Below are 13693 nucleotides of genomic sequence, written 5' to 3' on the forward strand. Positions count from 1 at the left end.
TTCAAATCACCACAAATAATCCATTTATACACTGCATATTGAAGCTTTTCCAATATAAATTTTTAATTTTCATACGTTTCTTTCATACTAGCAGAGTGAGCCACAGGTACTGATGGGAATTTATTGCCGTTACACAGAATTAAACTAACTTTAGAGGAATCAATGAACAAGCCCCAATCTGTGGTGTTATGTTCATTACAAAGTGTCTCCATAAGAGAAGCGATGTCATTCAAAACACTAAGCCATTTTCTTCAGAAAAATCTCGTATGAGATCATTAAGATTTTCTTGAGTCAGTAAATGAGGCTCAGATGAACTAATTTGTTCAAAAGTTGTATCACCAGAATATTTTTCTTTTTTTCCGTACTTTCATCAGACTCGAGCTGTTGTCTTCTAATGTCACATGTTCTGGAGGCTTTGGTATGGGCAATTCTTAGCAGTGTGGAACTGGTCTCATTGCAGATTGCAAGTTAGGGTACTCCACTGTGTTTTGATTTTGACATAATCTCTTTAATGTTTGTTAACCAGAAATAACAGTCAGAAGAGTGATCTTTGGGCTCCCTCCAAATCATAGGGATAGCAAATGATATGTGGCATGTGCCATTTTTCCATGCAGTGAGAAGCCTAGAACATGATAAACAACAGATACGTGGGGCGCAGGCCCTTGTTTGGTCTCTGACTACACCCAAAATAAAGTTCATAACACTTTTTTACTAATGGAGTAAGGTTTTGTCTTTAGAACGTGAGTGTCACTTTACCATATACATAACAAAAATTGTTAGGATGATTTTAACAAACTCTAGGCATTTTGTTACCAATAACTAATTAAAAGAAATAAAGTTGTAAATATGTAATACACAATAATTCACACACACAAAGCACTCACAATGACGTGTTTATTGGTTTACTACTATCTCATAATTGGCATCGTTCTGATGAATATGAACTACACTAGATCACGATTGTACATGTCTATACACATCTGAACCTAAACAACAGTAGTAACGCTACCCTTTGAGTTAGCTCATTCCATCATACTTCCATAGCTCTAGAAGCTTTTACTTGACAATGGACAAACATTTTTTTTAAATATTTAAAAAAACTAAAATAAAAAACTGTAGAGGATGGAGAAATTTCAAATACATATTTGAAAACAGGATAAAAAACTGCATTAAATAACACCTATTGGTACTCATGAGACAAAAATCACGTTGACCATTGTAATTGATGTGTTCATTCTACATTAATGTATTTTCAATATGTAAGCCCAAAAACTTGGTAGCTATCTACAGATTAAGAAAAGGGTCTAAAACACTAGAATCTGTTTTCCATCATCTTTAATAATTAGAATGAAATAGTCATATCAGTTTTGTCTTTATTCAAACCAAGACCATTTGAAGTAAACCGGTTTATCATTTCTCTATGATTACTAATTTGAATTTCTGATTTTAATAAAGTATCATCAGCATACAGAATGGTTTTGTGATGTATCAGATCATTAATACAAAGTAAAAATAACAGGACTCGAAGAATAGATCGTAAAGCATCTTCTTTTTTTTGAAACTGTGATACAGAAGTAAAATACCCAAATAAATTTAATTTAATTTTTATTGATAAATAAGATTTCAGTATAAATTCAAAATAGTGCCTCTGATGGCAAAATAAGTTTTATTTTTTAACAAGAATATAATGGTTTTCATAATCGAAAGTATTCAGCAGATCACAGAAAGTACCAACTGTAAACTGTGACAAACAGCCTCTGCAACATCACAAACTAACTCAAATAATCACAAAGTACTTTTTTTCTATAACAAAATTGTCTGGAATACAATAATGATTTTAAGAGACTTAATAAAAATTAATGACTTGACAAAGTTTTAATGAGACAAGTAAAACAGACATAGGCCAACAATTAACTATCACAACTTCATCATAATTCTTTATAACTTGGAATCATCACACTTTGTTTCAAAAGATTTGGGAAAACAACTGTTTTCATTGAAAAATCATAAAAAATGCCAAAGGTTTTGATAAACATACAGCATAATATTTTACAGAAAAATAAGAAACTCATCCCAAATGGTGCTTTAGAACCACATGACATTTCATTAGCATGTTTATCTGAAACCATTTTTATTGACTGTTGCAATTTTTTTTAAATAATTAAAGAATTTTTCAAAATTAGGAGAAACTGAGTAACTACTGCACAATTTATAAAACTTCTACAACCTTAGACAGTTTATTATATTTTTAGCCAATCAAGTCCAGTTCTATCGTAATATGCTGATTCTTTATTAAAGGTGTTTGTTTCTTTCTTGATGATGTTCAAAGATATCTTGGATCTAATTAAATGGTTTTCAATCAATCTATTTTTATAACTACTTTAGCTACAGCAAAAAACCTTTTTTCCTTACATAATTTTTAAACAACACATCAAATTTATTTTTAAATTCTCATTTATTCAGCTAAGACTCAAAAATCAACAGCAACTCAATGTTTATCACTATCGACATATATTTTGCTTTAATTTATAATATGGAAAGGCTATATAACCTAAAAGGTTGTGCATAAAAGACATTTAGGAAGATTTTATAATCACACATTTCATTGTATGAAAGTATAATTGTTTTTATTAATTCTTGGAATATTGTTAGTTTTTTGGAAATTTTTGTTTTAAATTTTTCACTAAAATGTTTTAAATTAACAATCCCAATAGAATGAAACAAAATTTTAATTATAATCAACTGGCTAATATGATCACATAGACCTTAGTTGTCTTCTTTTTTGTAATAGTCAGTCTTCCTTTTTTTTGTAATAAATAGAATCACAACTTGGAAAATATTATTGATGAAACTCTGACATTTACCAGTAACTCTATCAAGTGCATCAGTTTATGCAAAAAATAAATGAAAATTTTACAAGTCAAAAAATTCATGTTTTGCAAGCGAACTCTTCAACAAACTGAGTAAACATAAAAAAATTGTAATTTTCAACTGCAGTGTTAATATAATTTGTCGATCTGTAAATACAAACTATTATTATACTTATACAGTTAATACAGTTTGGGAAAATCAATTTACACACTTACTTCCTTACTTACTATTTACATCTTGGCACTACAGCCTGTTTAGGGCCTTGGCCTCAATCAAGATGTACTTCGACTCCTAATCTGCTGCTTTTCATCTCCATCCTATAACGTTCATCCTTGCCAAATCATCCTCCACATTATCAATCCATCACTTCCTTGGTCTATTTCTCAAACTGCACCCCCCCTGCAGGGTTTCCTCAATAAACCCCATCACATCCCTGCCATTGCTCATCCAGTATGCGTGTCCTAGTCCCAGCCAACACAACCTTCTCACCTTAATCTACCAACAATATTCTGCCCATCAAAAATTTCCTATAATTCCTGGTTGGTACATATTCTCCACTCCATTTTTACATACTGACCCATATATTTTCCATAATATTTTTCTCTCCCAGATATGCAGCATCATCTTTCTTTGTCAGAACCCATGACTCCAAACCATACAAAACCGCTGGCTTAATTACTGTTTTGCATTTTTATCTAAACTTTCCTTGACACTGCCCTTGATGACAGAAATTTGTTCAATCCATAACAACAGCGAATTCCAACTCTATATCAACATGTGTATAATTTTTGTCAGGTAAGATAACACCCAGGTACTTCAATCAATGCACCCTTTTAAACTTGTAGACCTTGTACATATCCACTCAGTAAATATTTAAACTAATTAAATTTTATTAAATTTATTATTACTTAAAAAGTCTACTTTAAATTAGTGCATTAAAAGGATTAAAGCACCCAGGGTTAGTTAACAGAAAGAACAGTAGAAGTTACAAATTTTAAGAGGAATCAAAATATTGGAATGCATAAAACAAACAATTGTATTTGAACACATATTAAATACATTGAGATTAAATATTAGTGTAGAACATGCATGATCACACCACTCAGATCAGTAATGAAAAACAATTTCATAACTTTTTATTTAAAATAAAAATTTAACGATAAAAAGATCTCCATGAGAAAGCCTGTAAAAATTAATTTCAAAGATGTTTTAATATACATTCTTTATACACCAAAAACAACAAAGATAAAAGTATGAATATAAACAGTATGGGTTATAATAGTAAACAATTGAAAGTAAGAACTTTATTTTCCTGGAAATATACAGAGAGATATTAAAGTATGGAAACGGCTTCATATTTCAAAACTGAGGGATACTAAGAGGTAGAAATAAGTCTGGATCTAGTTATCAGTTATTACTTTAAATTTTTGTTTACCATCTTGAATTACACTTATTTTTAAATAGGGATATCGACATGTGATACACGATTTTAATGTAAAATTTTACAAGTTTTACCTTCAGTTTATAAACAATCAAAATTGTAAAAATGGCAAAATCATGGTAGTAATAAAAGAAGTTAAAATACCCCTTAGTAACTTTTTTATTCTTTATTACCTTCAAAACTACATTCCATAACAAACTTTAAAGAGTTAATGTTGGAATTAATGGCCTGAACAATAAAAATAACACCTAATGATTTTGCATCATTAGTGGCAGATTGTGGTCTCCCAGTGCGAGGACAATTTCTTACAGTACCAGTGTCTTCAAATTATACTGTCTTGGTCACAGTTGATTTACTAATCAGTTTTCTGTTTTGAAATCTATTATTAAAAAATCACATACCTCTTGTAAAGGCTGTTCTCCATACACACACCTATATATCAATACGCATTCTTTGTTTCATTTTAAGGAGGTATTGTTATCTGATTAAACTAAATGAATAACAAATATAATAATAATAATAAAATTTTCACTAGAGAACAAAGATTTAACTTAATTCTCCAACATGTAATTAATTTAGAGGCAATCAAATAATGTAGTTGTTGAAGAAGCCAAAATGAGAATTTAATAGCTTCCTTTGTTTTAACATAATAAAAATTGCATTGTTGTGAAATAACAGCTGATTTACTACTGTAAATTTGCGACACATTTTTTTAAAAATTGTTCAGTTTTTTTAAAAACTTATTGTATTAAATAATTTAGGACCAAAAACATTTAACTAAATTTTTTAATTAAATACTACGATAATTAAAGTTTACCTAGTCTTTAATATGTAGTAGTATTAAACATTATTAGTTATTGTGTGTTATTATTAATCTAATTTATTATTGAAAAGACTGTTATTATTAGTGTTAGGCCATTAATTCCAACATTAACTGTTGGAAATTTCACTGGGATGTAATTAAGAAGATAATACGAAATAAAAACATTATTAAGGGCATTTTACCTCGTTTTATTACTACTGTGATTTTTCCTTTTTTGCAATTTTGATAGGTTATAACCCAAAAGCAAAGGTATTTATCGAGAAACAGCTTTCACAATCATTTTTCTCGTAAAATTTTACATTAAAATCAAGTATTACATGTCCACCTTCCTACTTAAAGAAAAGTTCAATTCAATATGGCAGATCCAAGAAAAATGGCAGATAAAAATTTCAAACACCATAAAGTAGTAATTTCATAACTAATTAGATCCGTATTTATTTCTATGCCCAAGTATCCCTCAGTTTTGAAAAATGAAGCATACTTTAATATCACCTTGTATAACACAAGCAAAGTATACAGTTTCAAAATAAATTTAAAAAAAGGTGGAAACAAAAAACTGTTACAGCTTGAATAAATATATCACATAATATCATGCAACTACTGACTCACACTATCATAAAGGTAGATTTATTTAACTTTTTTCATAACAATTATATCTTTTCATAACTATATGTTAAGAAAAAAACAGCGGAAAATATGTTTGTATTCATTTTTAATAATAATAATAATCGTGACAATATTGAATAATACATTTTTAGCGCATAGACATAAAAGCAATTATATGTACTATTTAACTGCTTGGTATTCATACAAAAATTTAATTTCTTTGTTATTTTTTATTAAATTTTATATACCTTAAAGAAATTTTCAATTTGAGTTAAGGACAAAATGAAATATTTTTGTGATTACTGAAACATATATATATATATATATATATATATATATATGTTCACAAAATGAAATATTTTTGTGATTACTGAAACATATATATACAATGTATATGTAAAGAAATGCAATCTATTTTTAAACTGTCTTTAGTATATTTTTAGATACAGCAACTAAAATTTATAAACTGAAATTGAGAAATGTTAAGCATGTTTTGCATTTTCTTTAATGTTCTTATTCCACACATGCACAAGCACATACAAATTTTAGGATATCAAATAAATAAATAAAACTAAATATATATATTTATATATATTATAAATAAAATATTTAATAATTTAATTACCGTAAATTAAAATGAAAATACAAAATAATGAAAAATAAAATATATTGTACCCTGATATGAAAAAATATATATAACTACATCAATAAAATGTAATTTAAAACAACTCATTATAAAATTTTACCATAAAATAACAGAAAAAATATATATAATACTATCTGTACACAAATACAGATAAGTTCAGGAACAGAAATTAATAAAAAAAAAAACTTACTGATAAATATATGGTTGCCAACTTTTCAAACTTAACCATTATACGATTAAAAACAAAGAAAACAAAATGAGTCAGTGCAATTTAACTGATCTTAAGTTAGCCGATTCCATATCTGTATAGACTAAACAGTAAAAAATAGTGCAACGGTAGTACAAGAAACCACAAAATATATGATTGGTGGACTATTCCTCACATAAATCATATTACAAATAAAGAAAGGGAGGTTGCAATCACATGCAAATTAAGCATATCAGAAGAACTCAGATATGTCATATCAAAGCTAACAAAAACGTACTATAATTTCACAAGACCTCTCTGAATATAATGGTATTGTGTGACCATCCTCGATGTAATAAAGATTCCAAAATTTATTTCGAGATTGTTCAAGTAAAGTCTGATAAATCACTGGAAGATGAAATAGGAGGAAAATTTTTTTTATCAGATTAACTATCACAGAAAATTAATTTTACAGTATCACTGCATAATAAATCCTAACATACCACACTGAAATTTTATAGACATTAACACTAATTTAATTTCTAGAAAATATTACATTTTTGCAAGCAGTATTTAATCTTGAAGTTCTCAGAAAGCGCTCTGTGAAAACAATCTCAAGAATAAAAGTTGGACAACTACATATACAGTTAAGAAATACATGCGCACATAAACAATAAAACTTAAAAAATAATTCTGTGATAAACTTGCAAATATAAATTTAAAAATGTATGTATTTTAGAGTACAATTATACCACAATAATTATTAAAAATATAAAATAAATATCTACCATTAATACATCTACATTAACCTATGACTATAAAAATAAGAGTTGCTTTATAATCATCTAAATAGAATCAATTTTATATATTACAATTTTATATATTTTATTTATTATTTTTTATATTAGTAATTTTATATATTACTAATAAATATACAACTTTTTTTCTATACAATAAATGAATTACTTACAGATACTTTTTTAATTTGTAAATTGATGCAACTTTTGATTTTATACATACTAAATATTAAACAATTATTTTCATATGAAATTGTTTTAAATTTTAATTTAAAACATTAAAAGATTAATTATTAACTGTGTCTTATCTTTATAAAATCAATTAAGTCACATATTTCTATTTCAGGCAGACAATTAATACAGAACTAAGATTTTACAATCAATAGGTTTAAATGACTTCTTTATAATGTAACAAGAAATTTAATAACAATAGTAATCATTTAGTAACATATAATGGTTAATATAATTGCTTAGCATAATGATAAAAAGTTTTTCATTTTTTTCTTCTAAATGAATGTAAATTGCCAAGAAATAAAATAAAAAATTAACTAAGCTATCAACAAAATAGCGAAAAGCAAACAATACTGGTTAGAAGTGATGAGAACATTTCAGAACTTATGTTTATATACATATAATATCTATATATATATTTATAATTAATAATAAAATAAAAATATCACCACTTACTGCTTATATACATAAAACAAAAAAATATAGTAGGATTGAATTGTTATAAGAAGTCAAAACAAACTTTTAACTTGAATGTAAAATAATTAAAATATTGTTACTACTGATTGTTTAAAAATAAATAGATAATTTGTAAACACAAAACAATCTGTTAAGATCTCATAAGTAACCCTTCATATGCATTTGATTGGTTTTAATTTTCATTTGTTTATTTATCTGGATAAATTAACAAAAAGTTATACTGATACAAGGAGACAGTAATGAACAACATAATTAATAATAAATATGCAAACAAATACTTATGATCAACACAAGTTTTTGTATATATTATAAAATGTACAACATGTATCGTACAATAATTTGAAATAAAAACTTTATACAATTTTTCTTTAATTTACTTTCATATATGAATAATTTTTCCTATGAAAGGTAACTTACTTTAAATCTATTGCTCACAAACTTGCCAGATAAATTTTATTATCGATCTTTTATAAATTCTACTATGGTCTCAGATATTTAATTTTTTAAATAATTTTTCTTACCTCAAAATATAGGTTTTAGTTTATATTTTTGGTAGTTTGAAAAACAACTAAATCACTTTACACCTAGAAGTGTTTTTACTGCTGTTACAACATCATAAGGTTGTGGTAACGCTGCAATTTCTAAACTTTTTGTATAAGGCATAGGAGCATCGACACCAGTCACTCTTACGACAGGAGCATCTAAGTGGTAAAATGTTTCACCTGAAAATTACAAAAGAAAAAGTTTCTTTCATTTATAAAGCAAATACTATTGTTGGTATAAACCCAATTATAGTTTAAAATTGCCTAAGAAAATCATCATCAATAATGAAAACATTTTTTGAAGGTATATTAGGCTCTTTAACAAGTTGCACCTGAACTGTCATTAGTAGATATCTGTGCTAAAATACCTCTTTGGGTTTTTCTAGTTCAGATAAATAAATGTAAATTAATATTAAAAAAAAATAATACATAAATACAAATTTTTTGTAAAAAGAATTATTGTGACAAGAAAAAACATGCTATTGCCCGGCATGCGCAACACACTACTTATCAACATAGATGTTGTGAAGTAACTGAGCTAGCCACAAACAAATTGTCTTTTCCCACAGTTGCATAAATAATCTCCTCTACTGTATAGAGTCAATATGTAATATAACAGAAAGAATACATTTATGTATTGTTCTATACTATCTCGCTCAGTATTTCTTATGCCTATAATGAACATAAAGTATTTGAGGTATATGAGGCACTAGTCAGACCTCGCTTTCTCTGGTTAATGATGTTCACTACAGTTGGTCCTTATGGTGAACAGAGTGAAAGTGTCACTCATAGTGCTAAATACCACGTACACTTAAATGGGCTGTGGCAAGCTTATATGCAACAATATTACGTTTTCAATAAAGAGGACACCCCAACCCCATAGGGGAAGACACCCGCCTAGTGACGTTCCGGTCACCATCACACCACCCTCCCTGTTCCTTGCCCTGTTGGACTTTAACGGGAGTCATCTATCGCCCTCGACGTTTTACATCTCATAGTAATAAGCCTAGCCTCATTGAGATGCCACTGATGTAAATGCCTTGGTAGACATTTGCATCGGTGATTTAATAACTCAGCTTATTGCCTTCGCTGTAGGCCTCGTCTGGACATCTTGAATGTCCTACATCGCATCCCTCTGAACTAGCTAACCGAGCTCACGGAAGCTCGAACCCCGCGCCTAGTTCTACTTATTATGAGCCAATTTCATGAATGTCTCGTAATTCAAGGCAAAATAAAAACAATACACCACCAAACATGATCGCAACAACAAAATTTAGTCCTAGTTCCCTTACTCAACTTAAATTTTAATAAACCCCAGACTAATAAAGAGGACAGCAGGAACTGCTTCACTCCTGTCTTTCCTAGTAAGCCTGGCATGAAAATCTTGAGAATGGCTCTGAATATTTCAGTAGCTACTTATATCAGGATGCCAACAATCTTTTCATTGAGCACTTTAATATACAGATAATACACAACTACAAATTTAGTCCTGCATGACAATTTTTTTTTCTGTTCAACCATAAAAATCAAATAACTAACTTTCCAAAATTGAATGTTTTGTACAACTTATATTTAAAAGAAATATTTGAAAACTAACAAGTCATATAATAATAAAAATAAGTTTTAATTATATCAATTATTCACAAAAAAACATTTTTGCTCTTTCAATGAATACTTTTTGCCTTAAATATAATGGAATAATATAAATTAAAAACAAAAATTTGGGCATTGGCTTCTAAGGTCAGTAGCTATTGTTAAATACTGTAACAAACAAACAATGTATATTTAATTTGACCACAGCAGATTTACAATTTATGCCTTCAAACACATAAACTACGTATAGAACACAAACACAAAAATATACATATTCACGTATTCAAACATCCTTTAATAATATTACTATGGCCTTATTTGACAATGCTATTTCACAATGTACTATTACTACTATTTCTTTTATATATATATATATATCTTTTAAATTTATTTTAATACTGCAGAATTCATTATTTCATTATTAATCACATTATCTAATATATCACAGACCTTATAAGCTTCTGTCTTGGCCATTGGGAGTTATGTGATAACAAATAAAAAAATAAATAAGCTAAAAGCAATCTCATTAAAACAAAATTGAAACTTGGCAAATTATGAGAAAGAAAATACTTTTTAAAATTTTTATATACTCTTTTATATAGAGAGAGGGTTTAAAAATTACTAATTAAAACACAAATTCATAAAGTGTAAGAACTTTGTGTGTTATAGGATATCATCAAGCAAAAATAATCACAAATATGGTATAAAAAAATATATCAAGGTGAGCATTGATATATTAATATAATCAAAAAGAATATATTATTAACACATCTTGAATTATATATGGAGTGTATCTTCTCCACAGGAGTGACCAACATTTCAACTGACATTCAAAAGTAAAATGTCATTGAAGCTTTGAAAAATTTTTTCTAGAGAATAATAAAAGAAGTGTGAATAAGAACTGGGCTAAGAATTGTACAGACTAGTTTATATATCATGTTATATGATTAAAAGGTGAACCTTTATGTTCCGATTGTAATGTGAAACAAGTATATACTGGAGGAGTTCTGATTATGAGGAAATTCATAACAAACACTTTTAGTGTAATGAGTTGTGAAAAAGTTCTCGCAACATTCTGAGAAACTTGCTCTGTGAAATGAAGAGAATTTCTGAAAACCTTGAGGGGATACCTTTATGTTTTGGAATCTTCACAGGTGAAGGTGAAGGTGAAGGTAATCTTCACCTGTCATCTTAGCCCAGTCAAGAAACTTGTTGAAGTCCTGTTAGTCAAATATCTTGCTTCCACTTTATTGTAGAATTATTAATAAAAATAATTTTAATCAATAAACCCCTCCAAGTTCAAACTTCTTTTATTATTCTCTAGACAAAATTTTTCAAAACTTCAATGACATTTTGCTTGTGAATTTCAGTTGAGATACTGATCACTTCTGTAGAGACGAAACAGTCCAGTAGAGAACAAAGGATAAGGCCAGACTATAGAAGGTTAAACATATTGCTGATATTTCTCTATTCATGCTATCAAAAAATAAGTGCCTGTACCATTATTTAGGAGGAATAAGTCACTACCATGAAGTAATTCTTCTACAAAAGACTGTGCAATTTAGAAAGTGTCTCTATAACAGAATGACAGCATTAGTGTAATACAATAGTACTAAAGATATGGGTAGTAATCAAACAAAGGGCATAAATCACCAAAATTCTTTTGATCAGGTAAATAGATGTTGCAAGTAGAAAGTTTGACCAGAGTAAAAAAAAATGGAGCTGCTACAACTCAAAGCTCAGTATTGAATTCAATCAATCAGAAAGAAAGATCTGCACAGGCAAACGAGGTAATTACCACCTATTGCACTGACCAGGGGTTCAACAATCTTTGTGATTATATTAAAACCTCTTGGGCCAAAATCAAAAACTAGCCCACTTTTGGAGATGATGAATACATACACAGGATTCTATTCAGTTAACAATACTTGAGACTCCCCTAAATGTAAGATACAACTGTTGAAATTTCACTGAATAATACAAAACCAAGTTGATTCTTTTGGTTATTCTTCTTTATTCTTCAATCCATTTCAGAATCTACTTGGAACCCAACAGAACCACAATCTCTTTCCTGATCCGAAATTTAATTTGTGTTCTCTAATGTGTCAGTGGTGGGGATTCTATTCAGGTTATATACCACTAGTGACAGTTTTAATCTTTTCCTGTGGAGAAAGACCAAGTTTATTCCTGGTAATATTAGATTTCAGAGGTCTCATCGATACATTCTTCCTAAATTTAATAATTTTTTTTTTTAGAAAATCTGTCGCTGATTGCTGTAGTGGTTTCTTCTTCTTGGTCAGTATTTGAGAAAGTATTTTTTTAGGCAATATTTTGGTACCCAAACCTGAAGTTCCTCAGCTGAAATGACAGCAGTAATAGATGGAGAGGACATAGGATAGTTGGCGATACTGGTTTTAATGACTTTCTTCCTTCTTCTATCTTCTATGTATTCTCTCATTTAGCAATGGATGGCAACACTGCAGAAGCATTAGAGAAATCTCAGACATAATCCGAGATTGATGTTGATCATTTTCTTACCAGGATCTTGCTGCTAGAAACAACCGACATTTCTTGGTGCTAATCTTTTCAGCGTTTGGTTTCAGCACTTTACTACCAAAATACTGTTTAATACACCTTTCAAAAAATTAATTAAAGCTGGACCTATCTTACAAACATTGTGGAAATATTTTTCTTTGAGCCTACTTCTGAATAAGACATCTTAGTTTCAAGTTTGACACTGATGACCTTTTTTTTGCTTCTTGGTAGCTGACTTTTCACAAAGATTTTACTTCTTGAACTGCAGCTCTGTTTTTCCAGACTATGCATACCAGAACATACTTTCTCTGGCAAGTTAGATTTGTTAAAGATGAGAACATGTAGAGTTTCTACCATCTCTTCTAATGTTTAACTCAACATGTAATTACAACTAGTGAAGACAATTCATCAGCAATCTTATTTCAATTTGGTTAAAAAAAATTAGTGATAGAAACAACACCCTCTGATCAACTGTGGATGCTGTATAACATTTGATTTGCATTGTATATTCCACTATATCTTTTTAATCCAAGAAGTTTAACTGACTGATTATCATTAGCCATTTCAAATTTACAGGCCACTGAACATCTTTGGTCTTTCTTTCACTAGTTTCAAACCATTATTGATTTCCTGAATGATTAATAACAGGCTAACCATCAAAAGTTTTCATTCTGCTATATCACTACCAAATATTTGTACTTAAGCATAAAAGTATTTACAATTTGTCAGCGACACTCTTTAACTCAATCTGAATTTGCTCCAGTCTTTTACCATTACTCTTTTTTCTCTTTCATTTAGGTGAGGAAGACGATTCTAAGCAAGACTGTTTTTATGAAACCTTGGCACATTCTTGTTTTCAAAAGAAATCATGAAGTGATCCCTTTTGTAGGAAAGACTAGACATCAGGGTATACCCACACTCAAGGTTACCAACCGTGAAAATCA

At 28.8% G+C, this 13693-nt stretch overlaps 1 protein-coding gene across 1 annotated transcript in view; it reads right to left on the reverse strand.

Moving 5' to 3' along the window:
• Nucleotides 1-6321: 6321 nt before the first annotated feature.
• The window catches only part of Pdhb (Pyruvate dehydrogenase E1 beta subunit), a 28538-nt gene continuing 21166 nt past the window's right edge, over nt 6322-13693 (reverse strand). Inside the window, exon 8 of the mRNA XM_075363075.1 lies at nt 6322-8801. Coding sequence (XP_075219190.1) covers nt 8653-8801 — 149 coding nt within the window. The 3' untranslated portion in view covers nt 6322-8652. The remainder of the gene's footprint in view (nt 8802-13693) is intronic.

The sequence above is a fragment of the Lycorma delicatula genome, chromosome 4, assembly GCF_047948215.1.
Source record: "Lycorma delicatula isolate Av1 chromosome 4, ASM4794821v1, whole genome shotgun sequence".
Classification (NCBI taxonomy): domain Eukaryota; kingdom Metazoa; phylum Arthropoda; class Insecta; order Hemiptera; family Fulgoridae; genus Lycorma; species Lycorma delicatula.